The 25,699-nt window shown below is 43.9% G+C and overlaps 3 protein-coding genes and 2 pseudogenes across 6 annotated transcripts; 2 read left to right on the forward strand and 3 right to left on the reverse strand.

Moving 5' to 3' along the window:
- Nucleotides 1–1,423: 1,423 nt before the first annotated feature.
- LOC128747631 (potassium voltage-gated channel subfamily G member 3-like) lies at nt 1,424–15,329 on the reverse strand (annotated as a pseudogene).
- LOC128747634 (protein pop-1-like) lies at nt 3,461–13,261 on the forward strand. 2 transcript variants are annotated; one of them, XM_053845639.1, is made up of 7 exons: nt 3,461–3,897; nt 3,983–4,090; nt 4,176–4,219; nt 4,293–4,355; nt 4,444–4,594; nt 4,849–4,956; nt 5,033–5,815. In XM_053845639.1, the coding sequence occupies exons 1-7, from the start codon at nt 3,760–3,762 to the stop codon at nt 5,075–5,077; spliced, it is 657 nt and encodes a 218-aa protein (XP_053701614.1). In that variant the 5' UTR covers nt 3,461–3,759; the 3' UTR covers nt 5,078–5,815. The 2 variants fall into 2 exon arrangements, with proteins under 2 accessions (XP_053701614.1, XP_053701615.1); XM_053845640.1 differs by lacking the exons at nt 4,176–4,219; nt 4,293–4,355; nt 4,444–4,594; nt 4,849–4,956; nt 5,033–5,815 and adding exons at nt 12,696–12,803; nt 12,880–12,923; nt 12,997–13,059; nt 13,148–13,261.
- On the reverse strand, nt 6,767–15,439 carry LOC128747633 (potassium voltage-gated channel subfamily G member 3-like). The gene is made up of 4 exons (XM_053845638.1): nt 15,354–15,439; nt 14,555–14,759; nt 14,170–14,491; nt 6,767–14,109 (listed from the first exon to the last, which is right to left on the reverse strand). Exons 3-4 carry the CDS (start codon nt 14,250–14,252, stop codon nt 13,482–13,484), a joined length of 711 nt encoding a protein of 236 aa, XP_053701613.1. The 5' UTR covers nt 14,253–14,491; nt 14,555–14,759; nt 15,354–15,439; the 3' UTR covers nt 6,767–13,481.
- Nucleotides 15,440–15,600: 161 nt separating this feature from the next.
- Nucleotides 15,601–23,224, forward strand: LOC128747632 (protein pop-1-like). 3 transcript variants are annotated; one of them, XM_053845637.1, is made up of 8 exons: nt 15,601–16,039; nt 16,125–16,232; nt 16,337–16,444; nt 16,530–16,573; nt 16,647–16,709; nt 16,798–16,948; nt 22,983–23,090; nt 23,169–23,224. In XM_053845637.1, the coding sequence occupies exons 1-8, from the start codon at nt 15,902–15,904 to the stop codon at nt 23,211–23,213; spliced, it is 765 nt and encodes a 254-aa protein (XP_053701612.1). In that variant the 5' UTR covers nt 15,601–15,901; the 3' UTR covers nt 23,214–23,224. The 3 variants fall into 3 exon arrangements, with proteins under 3 accessions (XP_053701612.1, XP_053701611.1, XP_053701609.1); XM_053845636.1 differs by lacking the exons at nt 22,983–23,090; nt 23,169–23,224 and adding exons at nt 17,169–17,276; nt 17,353–17,469; XM_053845634.1 differs by having other exon boundaries at nt 22,983–23,172.
- LOC128747629 (potassium voltage-gated channel subfamily G member 3-like) lies at nt 17,759–25,374 on the reverse strand (annotated as a pseudogene).
- Nucleotides 25,375–25,699: the final 325 nt, after the last annotated feature.

Below are 25,699 nucleotides of genomic sequence, written 5' to 3' on the forward strand. Positions count from 1 at the left end.
GGTGGTCCAAGTGACCCGGATGTCACACTCTTGACATCATGGAGCAAGACGTGCTCACTCAGTTCAGGAAGCTGAACCTTCGGAAGGCTGCGGGTCCGGACAGAGTTTCCCCAGCCATCCTGAGGCATTGTGCTGCTGAGCTGGCTCCAGTGTTCACTGACATCTTCAATGCTTCCTTGGTGTCCTGTCATGTTCCTACCTGCTTTAAGTCCTCCACTATCACCCCTGTTCCCAAGAAGGCCAGGGTCACAGGACTGAATGACTACAGACCGGTGGCACTGACGTCTGTGGTCATGAAGTCCTTTGAGCGCCTGGCTCTCTCTCACCTGAAATCGATCACTGCTTCTCACCTGGACTCATTGCAGTTTGCCTACAGAGCCAACAGATCTGTGGGCGATGCAGTGAACCAGGCCCTTCATTTCGTTCTGGAGCATCTGGACTGCCCAGGAACCTATGCCAGGATCCTGTTTGTGGACTTCAGCTCTGCCTTTAACACGATTCTTCCAGCTCTGCTTGAAGACAAGCTTCGCCAGCTCGATGTGCCTGACTCCCTCTGCAGATGGATGACAGACTTCCTGACCAGCCGGAGTCAGCGTGTGCGGCTGGGGACGACCGTCTCCGACACTCGGACCCTCAACATCGGGTCTCCTCAGGGCTGTGTTCTCTCTCCATGGCTCTTCTCTGTGTACACTAACTGCTGCACCTCCAGCCACCAGTCTGTGAAGCTGATCAAGTCTGCGGATGACACCACCATCATCGGGCTCATCTCAGATAGCGATGAGTCGGCTTACAGGAGGGAGGTGGAGCGGCTGGTGTCCTGGTGCAGCCACAACAACCTGGAGCTCAACACCCAGAAGACAGTGGAGATGGTCATAGACTTCAGGAGAGTAACAGTTTCTCTGTCCCCTCTCATGTTGGCTGGTTTACTCATTCCTATTGTAGACTCCTTCTGCTTCCTGGGAACCAACATCACTGAGGACCTCAAATGGGAGCCAACCATCTGGTCCCTCATCAGGAAGGCCCAGCAGAGAATGTTCTTCCTGAGGCAGCTACGAAAACTACGACTGCCGACGAAGTTGCTGGTGGAGTTCTACACGGCCATCATCCAGTCCATGCTCACCTCCTCTATCACCATCTGGTACAACAGCGCCACCTCCAGGGACAAGAGCAGACTGCAGAGCATCGTACGTTCTGCTGAGAAGGTGATCGGTTGCAGCCTGCCACCTCTTCAGGACCTTTATGCCTCTAGGACCCAGAGACGTGCAGGTCGGATCAGAGCCGACCCTTCTCACCCTGGACATGGACTGTTTGTTCCTCTTCCCTCTGGCAGGAGGCTACGGTCCATCCAGACCAGAACCTCCCGTCACAGGAACAGCTTCTTCCCCTCCGCCGTCAGACTGTTGAATTCGTGAACAGCCTTGTTGTTATTTTATTTTATTTTATTTATTTTTTGTTAGCACTTTATTCCAAAACACTTTCCTAGTTAGTGGGCTCCCCATTGACCATGGCATAAATTTGATTCTGATGTCGCCGTAGCCCACTGTGCCCACACCTACCAACTGGCAGCGGGAATGCTCCTGTAGTCTTGGTTTCCCTGCTCCAACAACTGGGCCAGTGCGCTAAAGATGGCCATGGCTACGCAAATAAAGACCAGGAGCATCACCATCTCACGGTAGCAGCGCCTCAAAGTGAGGCCGAGCGTCTGCAGACCCAGGAAGTGCCGGGCGAGCTTGATCACCCAGAAGATCCGCATGATGCCAAGCACCCTCAGCGTGTCGCCGGCCCTCTGAAGCTGCCCGTTTTCCCTGGTCAGGGTTGTCATGATGACTGAGATGTAATATGGCATGAAGGCCAGCAGGTCAATTATGTTGAGGGGGCGTCGCACTAATTCACACTTATCTGGAGACACCAAAAACCGGCCTGTACGTTCCACTGTGAACCATCCGATACACACTGCCTCGATGATCCTGGAGGAGACGACAAGATTAATAAGAGTTATATAGTCTCATTGATGCACGGCACTGTACCTGTGTTGGTTCAGCGTCTCGGCTGCCTTCCACTCAGGTAATGTGCTGGCACAAAGCATGACCGTGGAGATGAGGACAAACATCACTGAGACAGAGGCCAGGACCTGCGCTGCCAGTGAGGACGTGGGCTCCTCAAAAGTTTCTCGAATTCTGTCCAGCCAGTGATGCTGCGGATCCTCATGTGCACAAAGTAGTCAGACGTGCAGTGGTCAAGCCGACGTGGGCAGCAGGGCTGAAGGTTGGTGGTCTCCAGACCCCAGTAGAGCATCTCGTTGTAGAAGGACAGCTCACACGTGAGCGGGATGAATCGCAGTTTTCCATGCTGAAGATAAGACACGATGAAACCAAAAGCTTCTGAGTGACGGTCGAAAAAAAAAATCATTACTTTCACGGTCATAGTCACCGCACACTTCCAGGCGTTCACTTTCGGATGCGCATCGCTGTAACCGGCTGAGTCGAGTGAGAGGGAGTCTCTTCATTAGTTCTGCTGGGAAACAAAACCTGCGGCCGCCAACGTTCAGCGTACACAGACCGGCCAACTTCATCTTCAGGAGGTTAGCGTCACAAAACATCTGTGCGGATGTCCAGCCCTGTGTGAAAGACAATAAGAGGAACAGAAAAGGCAGGCAAAACAATATAAAATGAGTTCATAACCTTGAGAGATAAACTTGGGTCATTCAACCATCTTAAAAGCTCAGGAAAAGGTGGATTATCTGGAATGTTTGACCTTCATCCGTCCAATTTTACACTGCCATCTGCTGGACACTTGCAATAAACAGGAAAATACGTCCAATATCGAATGATATTAAACAAAAACCTGATAATTATTTAATAATGCTTCATAATCATTTTAACTTGATTTAGATTTTTATTTTTTCTCATGGTTTGACAGCTGGGTGACGTCACCATACCCGGAGAAATGCCGACTGATGTTAGCTTGTGTGTTAACGTCAAAAAATGCACGGTTATTCAAGCAAAACGTCAAAAACAAATGCAAAACATTTCGAGACATATCTGGTGATATGAGTGTTGTCTTAGCTGCAGAGCTAATTCCTCAAATCACAATGTTAAATGGGTGATAGGGGGTCAGCCATGCTAATGATGCTATGGCTCATGAGATTTAGAGACGAAAACAAAACGTCCCAACATGTTCACTCAAAGTGGAGATGAAAACGTTCACTTACCAATCGAAGACATCGTTTCAAACCGTTTCAAACAAACCGACGAACACCTGTTCGCTCCAGTAGACGGCGTCGATGACGTGCTACAGCGGGAAGCTTCTGATTGGCTGATGCAGGCCCGCGCGAGACCGAGCCTTTGTGACGTCGACGATGTCAATTTGGAACTGCCTTTATTGCGTCAGTAACGAGAACATATAAATACGCAGTGTATCGCCAATTATCCACATTTCGCTTCAAACCTTTGGTGAGTATGTGTTGACTTCTTATCTTTTGACTTCCACACAGATTCTACTCCACATGAATTTCCCACCGTCAGACTCTTGTGAAACAGCAGCGGATCCGCCGTTACGTTTGTGTTTCCATCATGTCACTTGGTTATTTGAAATCATGTGAAAGAATCACGCTGACGTAACATCTCTCCATGAAGTCAAAGCCTTGCATTCACTTCATAAGGCTGGAATGAGCAACATATCAGCACCATCTTGATCCGGATATATTGTGAATGTCACCTTCTTGATGATTTCATTCTTTTACGCAGGACAAATCAGAAAATGGCAGATAACGTACCTCGTGAGTTGGACAGCTCAGACCTGGAAATAATCCGCTCCATGCTTGAGGACATGCTTGGCCCCTGCTTCGCACCACTAGACAACATGTCTTGTCCTCAAGGTGCTACTTTCATGGACCAGGTGAGTGACTGATCAGATCTGTGCTGTAAATCATGAAATGATAATCTGCCGACGCTGTTGTATTGACATCTGTTTTCCTCACCAGATTGAGAATCGGCCTCCTCTACAGTATATGTGCCCCATGTCAACTGGCCCCTGCTTCGCACCACTAGACAACATGTCTTGTCCTCAAGGTGCTACTTTCCTGGACCAGGTGAGTGACTGATCAGATCTGTGCTGTAAATCATGAAATGATAATCTGCCGACGCTGTTGTATTGACATCTGTTTTCCTCACCAGATTGAGAATCGGCCTCCACTGCACAATGTCAGCGTGCATTCATTGTAAGTGTCACATAATATTTGTAATCTCTGTTTATTTTTTAAATCTAAAATCCATCTTTCCTTTTCATTCTAGCAACCAAGAGAAGCAAACCAACCCTGTTCCCAAGCCTTGTCCACCTCAGCCCTCCACCTCCAAGTTTGTTTCTTCTCTGACCTTGAACGTTTATATTTCTAAATGTATCTGTTGAAATTGATCTCATGAAAATTATGTCATGCTTTTCCAGACAGCAACATGGTGGAGCGGTAAATAAAGAGCCGTACATCAGAAGACCTCCAAATGCTTTTATGGTCTTCATGAGAGAGAACAGGGACAAAGTATCTCAGACCCTGAAGCCCAAGCACAGTGTGGAGGCCAACACCATCCTGGGACAGATGGTTAGTGTTAATACTGCGCTCCTCAATCACCTGGCAAAAGTGATCTCATACTTTATTATTTAGCTGAAGTTATCGTCTCTTCAAATATTCAAATGTAAAAAGTCATAATGTATGAAGATGTATTTTTACAAATATTTACATTTCTATAATAATTGAAATGAAATGAGACTTTAATATCAATTTCAGGAGTAAGTTTGAGGCTCTCATAGTTCCTCTGAAGAATTGTGTGAACTTATTTTCTTTTGTTTCCACAGTGGAGGAACATGTCGTCAGTAGAGCAGCAGGTTTATTATGATAAAGCGGCGGAGGAGCGGCGACTCCACTCGGAGAAGCATCCTGAGTGGTCCAGCAAGGACAACTATGTAAACACTCTGACTTTTTTTGCAGTCTTTTACTGTAGAGGTGCATTAATAGTGACAATTGTTTTTTTTATTGTAGGGAAAGAAGGTTAAGCGGCGGAGAAGGAAGGGCATCGTCATCTGACGTTGAAGGTCATTTGTATATACATGTATATATTTATTTTTTTTAAAGAAATAAAATGTTAAACACTTTGGTTTGAATGCAGTGCTAAATATATTTACATACATGAAAAAATATAAATGCTGTAGAAAAGGCCATCCATAATGTCGGTCCTCCAAGAGGTGGAGTTTTTTCTTAAACGTGGACAGAGCACCAGAGTGAGATCGAATGGTTCTAGTGTAGAGATTTAGAACAAACTGCCCTCTGATGGCCAGCGACTATAACGACTCTAAAATATTCCCAAAAATGTTTGAATACTATTCATTTCAATTTACTGGTGAAAGAAAGAAAAAACGAGAGTAAAATGAAACAATTTATTCATTCACCAAATTGAAGGACAGAAAATTAGACAGATGGCGTGAATAGAGCACATTGTTGACTGTGGTGAAACCACATTCACAGACTTAAACTGAGAAATGATCAAGCACCAGAGCGTAAATCATAAGAGTAGAGATCAACAAACTGAGCACAAGAGCGAGCCATAATGGGGCAAGGTCACAGAGTTGGAGACGGGAGGAAACAAGATATGAATAGACAAAAAAGGTCATGTAAAAATGAAAATATGAACTATATTAGGTTGAGTCCAAAAAGTGATTCTACAAAGGACAGATAAAATATTATTCAGAAAATATTGGTGTCATAAATGATTTTTCCATGATTGAACTTCAACCTGCATCAGAAAAGCACAAGAACAAAAGTATAATGGGAACTAGATAGTAAAATGTCTTTTTAGTTCATGTAAACGTTTCCTCTCAGCCTTAAATCTAAATTAGCTTGTACTTCACAATTGTGACGATGGATATTATGATGAGTCAGTGCATTTGGATAATGATGCACAAGACAAAACAGTGCTCCTCAGCTGACAAACTCGGCGGACAGTCGGCGTGTGTAGCGGACAGAATGCACCTTAAGTTCGTGGTAGCACTGGACAAAGCTGTGGTATATAAAGGTGATGGGCAGAGCAAGGAGAACAATGCCACTCACAACACAGAAGCCCCCCAAAATACGTCCCGCGACAGTCACTGGGTACATGTCGCCGTAGGCCACTGTGGTCATGGAAATGATCACCCACCAACTGGCAGCGGGAATGCTACTGTAGTCTTGGTTTCCCTGCTCCAACAACTGGGCCAGTGCGCTAAAGATGGCCATGGCTACGCAAATAAAGACCAGGAGCATCACCATCTCACGGTAGCAGCGCCTCAAAGTGAGGCCGAGCGTCTGCAGACCCAGGAAGTGCCGGGCGAGCTTGATCACCCAGAAGATCCGCATCATGCGAAGCACCCTCAGCGTGTCACCGGCCCTCTGAAGCTGCCCGTTTTCCCCGGTCAGGAAAAAACCGGCCTGTACGTTCCACTGTGAACCATCCGATACACACTGCCTCCATGATCCTGGAGGAGACGACAAGGTTAATAAGAGTTATATAGTCTCATTGATGCACGGCACTGTACCTGTGTTGGTTCAGCGTCTCGGCTGCCTTCCACTCAGGTAATGTGCTGGCACAAAGCATGACCATGGAGATGAGGACAAACATCACTGAGACAGAGGCCAGGACCTGCGCTGCCAGTGAGGACGTGGGTTCCTCAAAAGTTTCTCGAATTCTGTCCAGCCAGTGATGCTGCGGATCCTCATGTGCTTTCTCACACATACAATTGGGCTGGAGTAGGATGACTTTGATTTTACTTTCTTAATTAGATCCTCTCGATATTGTTTTACCTCCTTGTGTTGTGGTTCAGGGACAGATATATACAGTGTCTCTCGTAAGTATTCACCCCCTTGGATGTTTTACCCTTTTAGTGCTTTCATAAATCATCCATGGTCAATAAAATTTGGCTTTTTTAACACAAAAAAATTATTGGAAAAAACTCTCATGTCAATGTGTCAATGAAATAAAATATATAAAGAAATATAATTGTTTGCATAATGAATCACCCCCCTTTTAAGTTAATGGTCTAATTCAATTGAGGTCCATCAAATTCTTGCCAATAGTCTCACAGTTAGTGAAATGAAGATCACTTGAGTGGTGTGGGTGTGCTTCAAGTGACTGAGGTATAAAACACCTGTGTCCCAATGGGCCAGACTGGTGGATCAGTATTCTTGGCAACAATTACACCATGAAGGCAGAAGAACACTCCAAGCAACTCAGGGAATGGGTGAGTGAGATGTACAATTCAGGGGATGGATACAAAAAAATTTCCAAGGCATTGAACATCCCCCGGAGTTCAGTGAAATCCATTATCAAGAAATGGAAGGAATATGGCAGTTGTGTGACTCTGCCTAGATCAGGCCGCCCTCGTAAACTAAGTGACCGTGCAAGTCGGAGACTAGTGAGAGAAGCAACCAAGACCCCTACGACTACTCTGAAGGAGTTACAAGCTTCAGCTGCTGAGATGGGAGAGACTGTGCATATAGCAACTGCTGCCCGGGTTCTTCACCGGTCAAAGCTTTATGGGAGAGTGGCAATGAGAAAGCCACTGTTGAAGTCTTATTAGATCTCGGCTAGAGTTTGCCAAAAAGCACGTGGAAGACTCCATGGTCAAGTGGAAGAAGATTCTTTGGTCTGATGAGACCAAAATCGAGCTTTTTGGCCATCAGACAATACGTCATGTTTGGCGGAAACCAAACACTGCACATCACCAAAAACACGCCATCCCTACTGTTGAGCATGGTGGTGGTAGCATCATGCAGTGGGGATGTTTCTCAGCAGCCGGACCTGGAAGGCTTGTGAAGATGGAGGGCAGAATGAATGCTGCAAAAGGCTAAAATATCCAAGGGGGTGAATGCTTATGACAGGCACTGTATGTCTGCTTCACTGGTGTAGGGTCATACAAACGGATTTTGAGCTGCAATGAGGGGATGGTTCCTACATCTTGTTCATCTCTGACGAAGACATCGCATTCATCCTGCAGAAGCTGATTCACTTTTCGGAGGATCCTATACAGCTTCATCTTTCTCATTTATTGACTCAGACCTTGGGTTGTTGCACTTTGTTGAGCTTTTTTTTTCCTTTTACCAATCTCTACTGGCTTTGTGTCGGCTGGATATGTTGTCTTTACTGCCGGTGTTTGTCCAAGAACCGTTCTGGGTGGCAAGAGAATCTCATGAGTCGAGTGGTTACTCACAGGGATCTGGATGCGACAACAACTTCCTCTTCATAGGCGCACTACAGTCTCTTTGACTTCCAGACCCTCAGGTAACAGTGGGTGTGAGTGAGAATGGTTCAAATATGACATCATGTGATTCAGGAAGTGGTCCTGCCCTCACAGTACACTTCACGCCTCGCGTCCGACCAGGAGCAATGGACATCAGCTCTCTTCCAGTCTTGACACTGCCCTCACCTAGACTGTCCTCCTTACTCATCATCACTCTCATGAATACCTCTGTTTTTCTTCTGTTACGACACTGGGTGGATCAATGCCTCTCTCTATAAAGTGTTCAATAACATGGAAACCAATGATTGGCTCTTCCGCTACTCCAACCTCCATAGTGACTAACACTGGAACTAAAAGTTCTATTTGTGTTGTTACATCAGTAACTAGTCCAAATGTCACTTTGATCCATCCAGAAAAAGGGACCGAAGTCTGGTTGACAGCCTTTCCTTCTAAATGACCAGGGCCTCGGAGCTCAGAGCCATTTCTAACTAAGGTTCAACTTTCTCCAATTCTCATTTATGAGACACACCTGTGATCCACTGTCCCACAAAGCTCTGGTTCAGTCCAGCAGCTGATGACATCTTTCCTTCCAATCAAATTCAGAAGTTGTGCCTTTCGTCCTGGGGAGAGAAGATTAACTGCAAATGTTCCCACTGCCATCCTCTGAGTGTCTGCAGCCAGTTTTGACTCTAGATGTTGTAGCTGTCTGAGAGGAGTTCACTAACATCTTTCACGTTCCATTAGACCTCTGCACCAGGAGATGACAACACAGGAGTTAGTGTTACTTGACATCTCTACCTGTTCAGGCCTGTTGCAGTTCTTCTTCTGTGCTCGACATCCACCAGAGAAATGACCCCTTTGTCCACATTTAAAACAACGATCACATTGATCATCTCGATGAGCTTCTTGACAACTGTGACAACTCTGCATCTAGTTATTTCCTCTTTGAGGGACAGGTTTGTCAGTCTCACTTAAAGCTCCCTTTATGTCAGAAATTTCTTTTTTCAACTGCTTGATGATATCCATGAGCTCAGTCTCTTTATTTGGGACCGTGGTTCTGAATGTTTTGATTCTGGTGGAGATGGCTTCTTGTCCTGGATCTTGAGATGAGCTTGTTGTCTCCTTTACTTGGGATTCTGCTCGAATCTCTCCGATTTTAGGTTCTCGGAAGTTCTTTTTGAACCTTGAAGCTGCTCCCACTCCAAACTTGAAGCTTGATTTATTTTGGCCATCAGAACCTCATCCGTGACAGTGGGATCATCCAGGTAGTTCTTCATCTGGAATTTGACTTGACCACTCCTGAGTCCAGTACCAACTGCCTGTAAAAACTTCCTTTGTATGAGCACAGTACGATAGTGTTCATCCGCTCCTGGTTCCCTTGATGCTCTTATAAGTCTCTCCTTGAGTTCTATTGCCTTAAATATAAAGTTCTGAGGGTGAGTGATATTTAACAACTTGCTGTTGAGGTCACTTGAACTATCTTCTTTATAGTGTCCTTTTAGAATGGTCGGCAGCTGTGAGAGTGTTAGGTCTGTTTTGATCTCTAACATATAACAGAGACTAAGACCAGGACTTATGGCTCTTGTAACTGCCTCAATAATTTCCATTTCACTGTGATTTCGTTTTAATCCCATCTCAATCTGGTGATTCAAGGTGGAATGTGAAAGTTTGTCCTTTTGACCCCTCTCTCCAATTTGGCCATTCATGTGAAACTCTCTCCGGATAATCATCTCTGCTGGATGGGTTACCACAGCTGTAGGATTCTGACCAAGGTTCTGATTCCCTCTTGTTTTTGTGAGTTTTGACATTTCCTCTTCAAACTTTTGAGTAGAGTTCTGGAAATCTAGCTGTAGTGCTGCATATCTTTCCTTCAGATTGGCCAAGGCTGTTGCGTTCTCTACATCACTTTCCTTCACAGTTATTTGTTCCGTACTTTTAATCCTAAAAATCCCTGTGGCACGTCCTCATCCTCCGTTTCAATAAGGTCCTCAACACTTTTATCAATTATTTTGACAAGCTTGTGCTTCCTGGTGGCTTTATCAGTGGAGCTTTGACCTTGCCAACACACCTCTCCAAGCTGCTCGACGTTCAACCGCATCAGAGTCTCACTCAGTCGATCTTGCACTTCCTCCAGCTCCATCTTCAGCAGGCTTGGCTGTCGTCTCACAGCGATTCTTTACAGCCCACCGCTGACACCAAGTTGCAAACTCGTCACTGAGGTGTTATTTGTGAATAAAGTTCACCTGCACAAAGACGAAGGACAAGTTGTGTATGCAGGCCACGCTCTGTTCAGTCGCTCATCACCAAGTTTAATCACAGAATGAATTCAATAACATGACAAATACTGCACTCCTGCTTCATTGACAGTGTCGCAGGGTATTATGGTCATTCAAACAAATATGCAATACTCACACACCTGTCAGGGCCCACGTCGCGTGTAATAATTGTTGGAAAGTTAGCTTAGCCACAAACTGCTACCTCGAACTACTCGCAAAACACACGCGCACGCACATTCATGCAGAGTTACACCGGCGACGACTCTCCCATCCAGACCCCCTCACCCTCACCCTTCACTTACACACATACTGCTCACCTGCACAAAGACCAAGGACAAGTTCTCAATGCAGGCCACGCTCTGTTCGGTCGCTCATCACCAAGTTGAATCACAGAATGATGAGCGCCCGACAAAGCGACAGCATCTGTGCATCCCCACTTCGTGGTCGAATTACAGACCTGCACCCAGTCCTATTTACTGTCAATGCCATGTTATCAAAAAATAAAAATAAAAACCTACAAATCAATGATGTCAAAACAGGGATAAGCAGAAAGGTTTGGAGGACTACTATCAGACGGAAAAAAAAACACCAGCCTTCACCCCCTTGGAGGCTGCTGCACTTAATGAGAGCATCCTTTTGATGATTTCACAGATTGAAATGATGAGGCTAAGTTGCTGCTCTCACACATAGTGTTGTTTTGTAAATTGCAGCCGTCACTGCTGCTGTTATTTTTTATTTATTTTATGTTGATAAGATTTTGCTTCAGATTGTGTTTTTTGCAGTTTCATTTATTGAAAGAAAGTTTTATTTTATTGTTTTTTTTATTATAGGACTCATTTGCACTACAACTGTGTGCACTTTATTGTTGTTGTTAATTTTTGACCCTGATAATAAAAATATATTGGAAAGAAGAAATTTGTGTTTTTTTCATTGAGATAAATTAGCATTAATTGCTATATAGGTCAAATTATGGGGAGATAATCGATAATCAAATCGAAATCGAATAAAATGGGATTTAAAAAATGAATCGTTAGATTAATCGATGCATCGAAAAATCGCTGACAAAAATAATGGTTTAACCCAGCCCTAGAGGACCTGCTTGGGGACTTTCCAACTTCTCCTGAGGAACCACTGAGCATCAACCATGTTTGCTCAGGCCTCAACACAGGGCCATATCCCTATGAGCCATGTGAACCACTGGCTGGGTATGAACCCTGTATGTACCCCATGTCAACTGGCCCCTGCTTAGCACCACTAGACGACTATTGTCTTCAAGGTCAAGAAAGAGCCGTACGTTAAAAGACCTCCAAATGCGTTTATGGTCTTCATGAAGGATGAAAGTGATCTCATACTTTATTATTTAGCTGAAGTTATCGTCTCTTCAAATATTCAAATGTAAAAAGTCATCATGTATGAAAATATATTTTTACAAATATTTACATTTCTATAATAATTGAAATGAAATGAGACTTTAATATCAATTACAGGAGTAAGTTTGACGATCTCATCGTTCCTCTGAAGAATTGTGTGAACTTATTTTCTTTTGTTTCCACAGTGGAGGAATATGTCATCTGATGAACAGCAGGATTATTATGAGAAAGCGGCGGAGGAGCGGCGACTCCACTCGGAGAAGCATCCTGAGTGGTCCAGCAAGGACAACTATGTAAACACTCTGACTTTTTTTGAACAGTGTTTTCCTGTGGAGGTGCATTAATAGTGACAATTGTTTTTCTTATTGTAGGGAAAGAAGGTTAAGCGGCAGAGAAGGAAGGGCATCGCCATCTGAAGTTATTGGTCATTTTTATATATATGTATATATTTATTCTTTTTAAAGAAATAAAGTGCTGAACACTTTGGTTTGAATGCAGTGCTAAATATATTTATATACATGAAAAAATGTAAATGCTCCTCTCAGCCTTAAATCTAAATTAGCTTGTACTTCACAATTGTGACGATGGAGATTATGATGAGTCAGTGCATTTGGATAATGATGCACAAGACAAAACAGTGCTCCTCAGCTGACAAACTCAGGTGCTACTTTCATGGACCAGGTGAGTGACTGATCAGATCTGTGCTGTAAATCATGAAATGATAATCTGCCCTCCTCTTTCAGAGAGAGAGAGACGCTGTTGTATTGACGTCTGTTTTCCTCACCAGATTGAGAATCAGCCTCCTCTACTTTATATGTGCCCCATGTCAACTGGCCCCTGCCTAGTACCACTAGACAACATGTATTGTCCTCAAGGTGCTACTTTCCTGGACCAGGTGAGTGACTGATCAGATCTGTGCTGTAAATCATGAAATGATAATCTGTTGTATTGACATCTGTTTTCCTCACCAGATTGAGAATCGGCCTCCTCTACACAATGTCAGCGTGCATTCATTGTAAGTGTCACATAATATTTGTAATCTCTGTTTATTTTTTAAATCTAAAATCCATCTTTCCTTTTCATTCTAGCAACCAAGAGAAGCAAACCAACCCTGTTCCCAAGCCTTGTCCACCTCAGTCCTCCACCTCCAAGTTTGTTTCTTCTCTGACCTTGAACGTTTATATTTCTAAATGTATCTGTTGAAATTGATCTCATGAAAATTATGTCATGCTTTTCCAGACAGCAACATGGTGGAGCGGTAAATAAAGAGCCGTACATCAAAAGACCTCCAAATGCTATTGTAGGGAAAGAAGGTTAAGCGGCAGAGAAGGGCATCGTCATCTGAAGTTATTGGTCATTTTTATATATATGTATATATTTATTCTTTTTAAAGAAATAAAGTGCTGAACACTTTGGTTTGAATGCAGTGCTAAATATATTTATATACATGAAAAAATGTAAATGCTCCTCTCAGCCTTAAATCAAAATTAGCTTGTACTTCACAATTGTGACGATGGATATTATGATGAGTCAGTGCATTTGGATAATGACGCACAAGACAAAACAGTGCTCCTCAGCTGACAAACTCGGCGGACAGTCGGCGTGTGTAGCGGACAGAATGCACCTTAAGTTCGTGGTAGCACTGGACAAAGCTGTGGTATATAAAGGTGATGGGCAGAGCAAGGAGAACAATGCCACTCACAACACAGAAGCCCCCCAAAATACGTCCCGCGACAGTCACTGGGTACATGTCGCCGTAGCCCACTGTGGTCATGGAAATGATCACCCACCAACTGGCAGCGGGAATGCTACTGTAGTCTTGGTTTCCCTGCTCCAACAACTGGGCCAGTGCGCTAAAGATGGCCATGGCTACGCAAATAAAGACCAGGAGCATCACCATCTCACGGTAGCAGCGCCTCAAAGTGAGGCCGAGCGTCTGCAGACCCAGGAAGTGCCGGGCGAGCTTGATCACCCAGAAGATCCGCATGATGCCAAGCACCCTCAGCGTGTCGCCGGCCCTCTGAAGCTGCCCGTTTTCCCCTGTCAGGGTTGTCATGATGACTGAGATGTAATATGGCATGATGGCCAGCAGGTCAATTATATTGAGGGGGCGTCGCACAAATTCACACTTATCTGGAGACACCAAAAACTGGTCTGTACGTTCCACTGTGAACCATCCGATACACACTGCCTCCATGATCCTGGAGGAGACGACAAGGTTAATAAGAGTTATATAGTCTCATTGATGCACGGCACTGTACCTGTGTTGGTTCAGCGTCTCGGCTGCCTTCCACTCAGGTAATGTGCTGGCACAAAGCATGACCATGGAGATGAGGACAAACATCACTGAGACAGAGGCCAGGACCTGCGCTGCCAGTGAGGACGTGGGTTCCTCAAAAGTTTCTCGAATTCTGTCCAGCCAGTGATGCTGCGGATCCTCATGTGCACAAAGTAGTCAGACGTGCAGTGGTCAAGCCGACGTGGGCAGCAGGGCTGAAGGTTGGTGGTCTCCAGACCGCAGTAGAGCATCTCGTTGTAGAAGGACAGCTCACACGTGAGCGGGATGAATCACAGTTTTCCATGCTGAAGATAAGACACGATGAAACCAAAAGCTTCTGAGTGACGGTCGAAAAAAAAAATCATTACTTTCATGGTCATAGTCATCGCACACTTCCAGGCGTTCACTTTCGGATGCGCATCGCTGTAACTGGCTGAGTCGAGTGAGAGGGAGTCTCTTCATTAGTTCTGCTGGGAAACAAAACCTGCGGCCGCCAACGTTCAGCGTACACAGACCGGCCAACTTCATCTTCAGGAGGTTAGCGTCACAAAACATCTGTGCGGGTGTCCAGCCCTGTGAGAAAGACAATAAGAGGAACAGAAAAGGCAGGCAAAACAATATAAAATGAGTTCATAACCTTGAGAGATAAACTTGGGTCATTCAACCATCTTAAAAGCGCAGGAAAAGGTGGATTATCTGGAATGTTTGACCTTCATCCGTCCAATTTTACACTGCCATCTGCTGGACACTTGCAATAAACAGGGAAATACGTCCAATATCGAATGATATTAAACAAAACACTGATAATTATTTAATAATGCTTCATCATCATTTTAACTTGATTTAGATTTGTATTTTTTCTCACGGTTTGACAGCTGGGTGACGTCACCATACCCGAAGAAATGCCGACCGATGTTAGCTTGTGTGTTAACGTCAAAAAATGCACGGTTATTCAAGCAAAACGTCAAAAACAAATGCAAAACATTTCGAGACATATCTGGTGATATGAGTGTTGTCTTAGCTGCAGAGCTAATTCCTCAAATCACAATGTTAAATGGGTGATAGGGGGTCAGCCATGCTAATGATGCTATGGCTCATGAGATTTAGAGACGAAAACAAAACGTCCCAACATGTTCACTCAAAGTGGAGATGCAAACGTTCACTTACCAATCGAAGACATCGTTTCAAACCGTTTCAAACAAACGGACGAACACCTGTTCGCTCCAGTAGACGGCGTCGATGACGTGCTACAGCGGGAAGCTTCTGATTGGCTGATGCAGGCCCGCGCGAGACCGAGTCTTTGTGACGTCGACGATGTCAATTTGGAACTGCCTTTATTGCGTCAGTAACGAGAACATATAAATACGCAGTGCATCGCCAATTATCCACATTTCGCTTCAAACCTTTGGTGAGTATGTGTTGACTTCTTATCTTTTGACTTCCACACAGATTCTACTCCACATGAATTTCCCACCGTCAGACTCTTGTGAAACAGCAGCGGATCCGCCGTTACGTTTGTGTTTCCATCATGTCACTTGGTTATTTGAAATCATGTGAAAGAATCACGCTGACGTAACATCTCTCCATGAAGTCAAAGCCTTGCGTTCACTTCATAAGGCTGGAATGAGCAACATATCAGCACCATCTTGATCCGGATATATTGTGAATGTCACCTTGTTGATGATTTCATTCTTTTATGCAGGATAAATCAGAAAATGGCAGATAACATACCTCGTGAGTTGGACAGCTCAGACCTGGAAATAATCCGCTCCATGCTTGAGGACATGCTTGGCCCCTGCTTCGCACCACTAGACAACATGTATTGTCCTCAAGGTGCTACTTTCCTGGACCAGGTGAGTGACTGATCAGATCTGTGCTGTAAATCATGAAATGATAATCTGCCGACGCTGTTGTATTGACATCTGTTTTCCTCACCAGATTGAGAATCGGCCTCCTCTACAGTATATGTGCCCCATGTCAACTGGCCCCTGCTTCGCACCACTAGACAACATGTATTGTCCTCAAGGTGCTACTTTCCTGGACCAGGTGAGTGACTGATCAGATCTGTGCTGTAAATCATGAAATGATAATCTGCCCTCCTCTTTCAGAGAGAGAGACGCTGTTGTATTGACGTCTGTTTTCCTCACCAGATTGAGAATCAGCCTCCTCTACTTTATATGTGCCCCATGTCAACTGGCCCCTGCTTCGCACCACTAGACAACATGTATTGTCCTCAAGGTGCTACTTTCCTGGACCAGGTGAGTGACTGATCAGATCTGTGCTGTAAATCATGAAATGATAATCTGCCGACGCTGTTGTATTGACATCTGTTTTCCTCACCAGATTGAGAATCGGCCTCCACTGCACAATGTCAGCGCGCATTCATTGTAAGTGTCACATAATATTTGTAATCTCTGTTTATTTTTTAAATCTAAAATCCATCTTTCCTTTTCATTCTAGCAACCAAGAGAAGCAAACCAACCCTGTTCCCAAGCCTTGTCCACCTCAGCCCTCCACCTCCAAGTTTGTTTCTTCTCTGACCTTGAACGTTTATATTTCTAAATGTATCTGTTGAAATTGATCTCATGAAAATTATGTCATGCTTTTCCAGACAGCAACATGGTGGAGCGGTAAATAAAGAGCCGTACATCAGAAGACCTCCAAATGCTTTTATGGTCTTCATGAGAGAGAACAGGGACAAAGTATCTCAGACCCTGAAGCCCAAGCACAGTGTGGAGGCCAACACCATCCTGGGACAGATGGTTAGTGTTAATACTGCGCTCCTCAATCACCTGGCAAAAGTGATCTCATACTTTATTATTTATTAAGTTATCGTCTCTTCAAATATTCAAATGTAAAAAGTCATAATTTCTATAATAATTGAAATGAAATGAGACTTTAATATCAATTACAGGAGTAAGTTTGAGGCTCTCATAGTTCCTCTGAAGAATTGTGTGAACTTATTTTCTTTTGTTTCCACAGTGGAGGAATATGTCATCTGATGAACAGCAGGAGTATTATCAGAAAGCGGCGGAGGAGCGGCGACTCCACTCGGAGAAGCATCCTGAGTGGTCCAGCAAGGACAACTATGTAAACACTCTGACTTTTTTTGCAGTCTTTTCCTGTAGAGGTGCATTAATAGTGACAATTGTTTTTTTTATTGTAGGGAAAGAAGGTTAAGCGGCGGAGAAGGAAGGGCATCGTCATCTGACGTTGAAGGTCATTTGTATATACATGTATATATTTATTCTTTTAAAAAAAAATAAAATGTTAAACACTTTGGTTTGAATGCAGTGCTAAATATATTTATATACATGAAAAAATATAAATGCTATAGAAAAGGCCATCCATAATGTCGGTCCTCCAAGAGGTGGAGTTTTTTCTTAAACGTGGACAGAGCACCAGAGTGAGATCGAATGGTTCTAGTGTAGAGATTTAGAACAAACTGCCCTCTGATGGCCAGCGACTATAACGACTCTAAAATATTCCCAAAAATGTTTGAATACTATTCATTTCAATTTACTGGTGAAAGAAAGAAAAAACGAGAGTAAAATGAAACAATTTATTCATTCACTAAATTGAAGGACAGAAAATCAGACAGATGGCGTGAATAGAGCACATTGTTGACTGGGGTGAAACCACATTCACAGACTTAAACTGAGAAATGATCAAGCACCAGAGCGTAAATCATAAGAGTAGAGATCAACAAACTGAGCACAGGAGCGAGCCATAACGGGGCAAGGTCACAGAGTTGGAGACGGGAGGAAACAAGATATGAATAGACAAAAAAGGTCATGTAAAAATGAAAATATGAACTATATTAGGTTGAGTCCAAAAAGTGATTCTACAAAGGACAGATAAAATATTATTCAGAAAATATTGGTGTCATAAATCATTTTTCCATGATTGAACTTCAACCTGCATCAGAAAACCACAAGAACAAAAGTATAATGGGAACTAGATACTAAAATGTCTTTTTAGTTCATGTAAACGTTTCCTCTCAGCCTTAAATCTAAATTAGCTTGTTCTCTACAATTGTGACGAAACACTGCACATCAGCAAAAACACACCATCCCTACTGTTGAGCATGGTGGTGGTAGCATCATGCAGTGGGGATGTTTCTCAGCAGCCGGACCTGGAAGGCTTGTGAAGATGGAGGGCAGAATGAATGCTGCAAAATACACTGAAATCCTGGGGCACAATCTTATTCAGTCTGCAAGAGAACTGCGGTTGGGAGAAGATTTATTATTTCCAGCAAGACTATTATCCGAAGCATACTGCAAAAGCTACACAGGAATGGTTAAAAAAGAACCAGGTAAATGTTCTGGAGTCAGAGCCCAGACCTCAATCCTCGAGAGAATTTGTGGCTGGACTTAAAAAGGGCCGTTCATGCCCGATACCAACACAACCTGACAGAGCTTGAGCGGTTTTGCAAGGAAGAATGGGGCACAATTGCTGTGGGCAGATGTACAAGACTTATCGAGACTTATCCACACAGACTCACTGCTGTGATTGCCTCCCAAGGTGCATCTACAAAATACTGACTGGAAGGGGGTGATTTTCTTTATATATTTTTATTTCATTGACATTACTTTGCAGAAATCTGTTTTCACTTTGACATTAAAGAGTTTTTTCCAATAAATTTTTGTGTTAAAAAGGCCAAATTTTATTGACCATGGTTGATTTATGAAAGCACTAAAAGGGTAAAACATCCAAGGGGGTGAATACTTATGACAGGCACTGTATGTCTGCTTCACTGGTGTGGTGGTCATACAAACGGATTTTGAGCTGCAATGAGGGGATGGCTCCTACATCTTGTTCATCTCTGGCGAAGACATCGCATTCATCCTGCAGAAGCTGTTTCACTTTTCGGAGGATCCTATACAGCTTCATCTTTCTCATTTATTGACTCAGACCTTGGGTTGTTGCACTTTGTTGAGCTTTTTTTTTCCTTTTACCAATCTCTACTGGCTTTGTGTCGGCTGGATATGTTGTCTTTGCTGCCTGTGTTTGTCCAAGAACCGTTCTGGGTGGCAAGAGAATCTCATGAGTCGAGTGGTTACTCACAGGGATCTGGATGCGACAACAACTTCCTCTTCATAGGCGCACTACAGTCTCTTTGACTTCCAGACCCTCAGGTAACAGTGGGTGTGAGTGAGAATGGTTCAAATATGACATCATGTGATTCAGGAAGTGGTCCTGCCCTCACAGTACACTTCACGCCTCGCGTCCGACCAGGAGCAATGGACATCAGCTCTCTTCCAGTCTTGACACTGCCCTCACCTAGACTGTCCTCCTTACTCATCATCGCTCTCATGAATACCTCTGTTTTTCTTCTGTTACGACACTGGGTGGATCAATGCCTCTCTCTATAAAGTGTTCAACAACATGGAAACCAATGATTGGCTCTTCCGCTACTCCAACCTCCTTAGTGACTAACACTGAAACTAAACTACTACTACTACTTTGATCCATCCAGAAAAAGGGACCGAAGTCTGGTTGACAGCCTTTCCTTCTAAATGACCAGGGCCTCGGAGCTCAGAGCCATTTCTAACTAAGGTTCAACTTTCTCCAATTCTCATTTATGAGACATACCTGTGATCCACTGTCCCACAAAGCTCTGGTTCAGTCCAGCAGCTGATGACATCTTTCCTTCCAATCAAATTCAGAAGTTGTGCCTTTCGTCCTGGGGAGAGAAGATTAACTGCAAATGTTCCCACTGCCATCCTCTGAGTGTCTGCAGCCAGTTTTGACTCTAGATGTTGTAGCTGTCTGAGAGGAGTTCACTAACATCTTTCACGTTCCATTAGACCTCTGCACCAGGAGATGACAACACAGGAGTTAGTGTTACTTGACATCTCTACCTGTTCAGGCCTGTTGCAGTTCTTCTTCTGTGCTCGACATCCACGAGAGAAATGACCCCTTTGTCCACATTTAAAACAACGATCACATTGATCATCTCGATCAGCTTCTTGACAACTGTGACAACTCTGCATCTAGTTATTTCCTCTTTGAGGGACAGGTTTGTCAGTCTCACTTAAAGCTCCCTTTATTTCAGAAATTTCTTTTTTCAACTGCTTGATGATATCCATGAGCTCAGTCTCTTTATTTGGGACCGTGGTTCTGAATGTTTTGATTCTGGTGGAGATGGCTTCTTGTCCTGGATCTTGAGATGAGCTTGTTGTCTCCTTTACTTGGGATTCTGCTCGAATCTCTCCGATTTTAGGTTCTCGGAAGTTCTTTTTGAACCTTTGTTGCTGCTCCCACTCCAAACTTGAAGCTTCATTTATTTTGGCCATCGGAACCTCATCCGTGACAGTGGGATCATCCAGGTAGTTCCTCATCTGGAATTTGACTTGACCACTCCTGAGTCCAGTACCAACTGCCTGTAAAAACTTCCTTTGTATGAGCACAGTACGATAGTGTTCATCCGCTCCTGGTTCCCTTGATGCTCTTATAAGTCTCTCCTTGAGTTCCATTGCCTTAAATATAAAGTTCTGAGGGGGAGTGATATTTAACAACTTGCTGTTGAGGTCACTTGAACTATCTTCTTTATAGTGTCCTTTTAGAATGGTGTGAGAGTGTTAGGTCTGTTTTGATCTCTAACATATAACAGAGACTAAGACCAGGACTTATGGCTCTTGTAACTGCCTCAATAATTTCCATTTCACTGTGATTTCGTTTTAATCCCATCTCAATCTGGTGATTCAAAGTGGAATGTGAAAGTTTGTCCTTTTGACCCCTCTCTCCAATTTGGCCATTCATTTGAAACTCTCTCCGGATAATCATCTCTGCTGGATGGGTTACCACAGCTGTAGGATTCTGACCAAGGTTCTGATTCCCTCTTGTTTTTGTGAGTTTTGACATTTCCTCTTCAAACTTTTGAGTAGAGTTCTGGAAATCTAGCTGTAGTGCTGCATATCTTTCCTTCAGATTGGCCAAGGCTGTTGCGTTCTCTACATCACTTTCCTTCAGTTATTTGTTCCGTACTTTTAATCCTAAAAATCCTTGTGGCACGTCCTCATCCTCCGTTTCAATAAGGTCCTCAACACTTTTATCAATTATTTTGATAAGCTTGTGCTTCCTGGTAGCTTTATCAGTGGAGCTTTGACCTTGCCAACACACCTCTCCAAGCTGCTCGACGTTCAACTGCATCAGAGTCTCACTCAGTCGATCTTGCACTTCCTCCAGCTCCATCTTCAGCAGGCTTGGCTGTCGTCTCACACCGATTCTTTACAGCCCACCGCTGCCACCAAGGTTTGTTGCAAACTCTTCACTGAGGTGTTATTTGTGAATAAAGTTCACCTGCACAAAGACGAAGGACAAGTTGTGTATGCAGGCCACACTCATACAGAACGTCGCTCATCACCAAGTTTAATCACAGAATGAATTCAATAACATGACAAATACTGCACTCCTGCTTCATTGACAGTGTTGCAGGGTATTATGGTCATTCAAACAAATATGCAATACTCACACACCTGTCAGGGCCCACGTCGCGTGTAATAATTGTTGGAAAGTTAGCTTAGCCACAAACTGCTACCTCGAACTACTCGCAAAACACACGTGCACGCACATTCATGCAGAGTTACACCGGCGACGACTCTCCCATCCAGACCCCCTCACCCTCACCCTTCACTTACACACATACTGCTCACCTGCACAAAGACCAAGGACAAGTTCTCAATGCAGGCCACGCTCTGTTCGGTCGCTCATCACCAAGTTGAATCACAGAATGATGAGCGCCCGACAAAGCGACAGCATCGACAGCACTTCGTGGGGATGCACAAAGGTTTGGAGGACTACTATCAGACAGAAAAAACAAACACCCCCCTTCACCCCCTTGGAGGCTGCTGCACTTACCGAGAGCATCCTTTTGATGATTTCACAGATTTAAATGATGAGGCTAAGTTGCTGCTCTCACACATAGTGTTGTTTTGTAAATTGCAGCCGTCACTGCTGCTGTTATTTTTTATTTATTTTATGTTGATAAGATTTTGGTTCAGATTGTGTTTTTTGCAGTTTCATTTATTGAAAGAAAGTTTTATTTTATTGTTTTTTTTTATTATAGGATTCATTTGCACTACAACTGTGTGCACTTTATTGTTGTTGTTAATTTTTGAACTTGATAATAAAAATATACTGGAAAGAAGAAATTTGTGTTTTATTCATTGAGATAAATTAGCATTAATTGCTATATAGGTCAAATTATGGGGAGATAATCGATAATCAAATCGAAATCGAATAAAATGGGATTTAAAAAATGAATCGTTAGATTAATCGATGCATCGAAAAATCGCTGACAAAAATAATGGTTTAACCCAGCCCTAGAGGACCTGCTTGGGGACTTTCCAACTTCTCCTGAGGAACCACTGAGCATCAACCATGTTTGCTCAGGCCTCAACACAGGGCCATATCCCTATGAGCCATGTGAACCACTGGCTGGGTATGAACCCTGTATGTACCCCATGTCAACTGGCCCCTGCTTAGCACCACTAGACGACTATTGTCTTCAAGGTCAAGAAAGAGCCGTACGTTAAAAGACCTCCAAATGCGTTTATGGTCTTCATGAAGGATGAAAGTGATCTCATACTTTATTATTTAGCTGAAGTTATCGTCTCTTCAAATATTCAAATGTAAAAAGTCATCATGTATGAAAATATATTTTTACAAATATTTACATTTCTATAATAATTGAAATGAAATGAGACTTTTATATCAATTACAGGAGTAAGTTAGAGGCTCTCATAGTTCCTCTGACGAATTGTGTGAACTTATTTTCTTTTGTTTCCACAGTGGAGGAATATGTCATCTGAAGAACAGCAGGAGTATTATGAGAAAGCGGCGGAGGAGCGGCGACTCCACTCGGAGAAGCATCCTGAGTGGTCCAGCAAGGACAACTATGTAAACACTCTGACTTTTTTTGAACAGTGTTTTCCTGTGGAGGTGCATTAATAGTGACAATTGTTTTTTTTATTGTAGGGAAAGAAGGTTAAGCGGCAGAGAAGGAAGGGCATCGTCATCTGAAGTTATTGGTCATTTTTATATATATGTATATATTTATTCTTTTTAAAGAAATAAAGTGCTGAACACTTTGGTTTGAATGCAGTGCTAAATATATTTATATACATGAAAAAATGTAAATGCTCCTCTCAGCCTTAAATCTAAATTCGCTTGTACTTCACAATTGTGACGATGGAGATTATGATGAGTCAGTGCATTTGGATAATGATGCACAAGACAAAACAGTGCTCCTCAGCTGACAAACTCGGCGGACAGTCGGCGTGTGTAGCGGACAGAATGCACCTTAAGTTCGTGGTAGCACTGGACAAAGCTGTGGTGTATAAAGGTGATGGGCAGAGCAAGTAGAACAATGCCAGTCACAACATAGAAGCCCCCCAAAATACGTCCCGCGACAGTCACTGGGTACATGTCGCCGTGGGCCACTGTGGTCATGGAAATGATCACCCACCAACTGGCAGCGGGAATGCTACTGTAGTCTTGGTTTCCCTGCTCCAACAACTGGGCCAGTGCGCTAAAGATGGCCATGGCTACGCAAATAAAGACCAGGAGCATCACCATCTCACGGTAGCAGCGCCTCAAAGTGAGGCCGAGCGTCTGCAGACCCAGGAAGTGCCGGGCGAGCTTGATCACCCAGAAGATCCGCATGATGCGAAGCCCCCTCAGCGTGACGCCGGCCCTCTGAAGCTGCCCGTTTTCCCTGGTCAGGGTTGTCATGATGACTGAGATGTAATATGGCATGAAGGCCAGCAGGTCAATTATGTTGAGGGGGCGTCGCACTAATTCACACTTATCTGGAGACACCAAAAACCGGCCTGTACGTTCCACTGTGAACCATCCGATACACACTGCCTCGATGATCCTGGAGGAGACGACAAGATTAATAAGAGTTATATAGTCTCATTGATGCACGGCACTGTACCTGTGTTGGTTCAGCGTCTCGGCTGCCTTCCACTCAGGTAATGTGCTGGCACAAAGCATGACCATGGAGATGAGGACAAACATCACTGAGACAGAGGCCAGGACCTGCGCTGCCAGTGAGGACGTGGGTTCCTCAAAAGTTTCTCGAATTCTGTCCAGCCAGTGATGCTGCGGATCCTCATGTGCACAAAGTAGTCAGACGTGCAGTGGTCAAGCCGACGTGGGCAGCAGGGCTGAAGGTTGGTGGTCTCCAGACCCCAGTAGAGCATCTCGTTGTAGAAGGACAGCTCACACGTGAGCGGGATGAATCACAGTTTTCCATGCTGAAGATAAGACACGATGAAACCAAAAGCTTCTGAGTGACGGTCGAAAAAAAAAATCATTACTTTCATGGTCATAGTCATCGCACACTTCCAGGCGTTCACTTTCGGATGTGCATCGCTGTAACTGGCTGAGTCGAGTGAGAGGGAGTCTCTTCATTAGTTCTGCTGGGAAACAAAACCTGCGGCCGCCAACGTTCAGCGTACACAGACCGGCCAACTTCATCTTCAGGAGGTTAGCGTCATAAAACATCTGTGCGGATGTCCAGCCCTGTGAGAAAGACAATAAGAGGAACAGAAAAGGCAGGCAAAACAATATAAAATGAGTTCATAACCTTGAGAGATAAACTTGGGTCATTCAACCATCTTAAAAGCGCAGGAAAAGGTGGATTATCTGGAATGTTTGACCTTCATCCGTCCAATTTTACACTGCCATCTGCTGGACACTTGCAATAAACAGGGAAATACGTCCAATATCGAATGATATTAAACAAAACACTGATAATTATTTAATAATGCTTCATCATCATTTTAACTTGATTTAGATTTGTATTTTTTCTCACGGTTTGACAGCTGGGTGATGTCACCATACCCGAAGAAATGCCGACCGATGTTAGCTTGTGTGTTAACGTCAAAAAATGCACGGTTATTCAAGCAAAACGTCAAAAACAAATGCAAAACATTTCGAGACATATCTGGTGATATGAGTGTTGTCTTAGCTGCAGAGCTAATTCCTCAAATCACAATGTTAAATGGGTGATAGGGGGTCAGCCATGCTAATGATGCTATGGTTCATGAGATTTAGAGACGAAAACAAAACGTCTCAACATGTTCACTCAAAGTGGAGATGAAGACGTTCACTTACCAATCGAAGACATCGTTTCAAACCGTTTCAAACAAACCGGCGAACACCTGTTCGCTCCAGTAGACGGCGTCGATGACGTGCTACAGCGGGAAGCTTCTGATTGGCTGATGCAGGCCCGCGCGAGACCGAGCCTTTGAGACGTCGACGATGTCGTTTTGGAACTGCCTTTATTGCGTCAGTCACGAGAACATATAAATACGCAGTGTATCGCCAATTATCCACATTTCGCTTCAAACCTTTGGTGAGTATGTGTTGACTTCTTATCTTTTGACTTCCACACAGATTCGACTCCACATGAATTTTCCACCGTCAGACTCTTGTGAAACAGCAGCGGATCCGCCGTTACGTTTGTGTTTCCATCATGTCACTTGGTTATTTGAAATCAT

This window comes from Synchiropus splendidus, chromosome 16 (assembly GCF_027744825.2).
Source record: "Synchiropus splendidus isolate RoL2022-P1 chromosome 16, RoL_Sspl_1.0, whole genome shotgun sequence".
NCBI lineage: Eukaryota > Metazoa > Chordata > Actinopteri > Syngnathiformes > Callionymidae > Synchiropus > Synchiropus splendidus.

What these genes read in the sequence shown, in the direction of transcription:
- LOC128747633 (XM_053845638.1), bottom strand. Translation starts at nt 14,252, where the DNA reads ATGTTTGTCCTCATCTCCATGGTCATGCTTTGTGCCAGCACATTACCT. An exon ending in GAGACGCTGAACCAACACAG is followed by an intron (nt 14,110 to 14,169) that starts GTACAGTGCCGT and finishes CGTCTCCTCCAG; the next exon opens with GATCATGGAGGCAGTGTGTA.
- LOC128747634 (XM_053845639.1), top strand. Translation starts at nt 3,760, where the DNA reads ATGGCAGATAACGTACCTCGTGAGTTGGACAGCTCAGACCTGGAAATA. An exon ending in AATGTCAGCGTGCATTCATT is followed by an intron (nt 4,220 to 4,292) that starts GTAAGTGTCACA and finishes TTTTCATTCTAG; the next exon opens with CAACCAAGAGAAGCAAACCA. An exon ending in ACACCATCCTGGGACAGATG is followed by an intron (nt 4,595 to 4,848) that starts GTTAGTGTTAAT and finishes TTGTTTCCACAG; the next exon opens with TGGAGGAACATGTCGTCAGT.
- LOC128747632 (XM_053845634.1), top strand. Translation starts at nt 15,902, where the DNA reads ATGGCAGATAACATACCTCGTGAGTTGGACAGCTCAGACCTGGAAATA. An exon ending in GTGCTACTTTCCTGGACCAG is followed by an intron (nt 16,445 to 16,529) that starts GTGAGTGACTGA and finishes TTTCCTCACCAG; the next exon opens with ATTGAGAATCGGCCTCCACT. An exon ending in ACACCATCCTGGGACAGATG is followed by an intron (nt 16,949 to 22,982) that starts GTTAGTGTTAAT and finishes TTGTTTCCACAG; the next exon opens with TGGAGGAATATGTCATCTGA.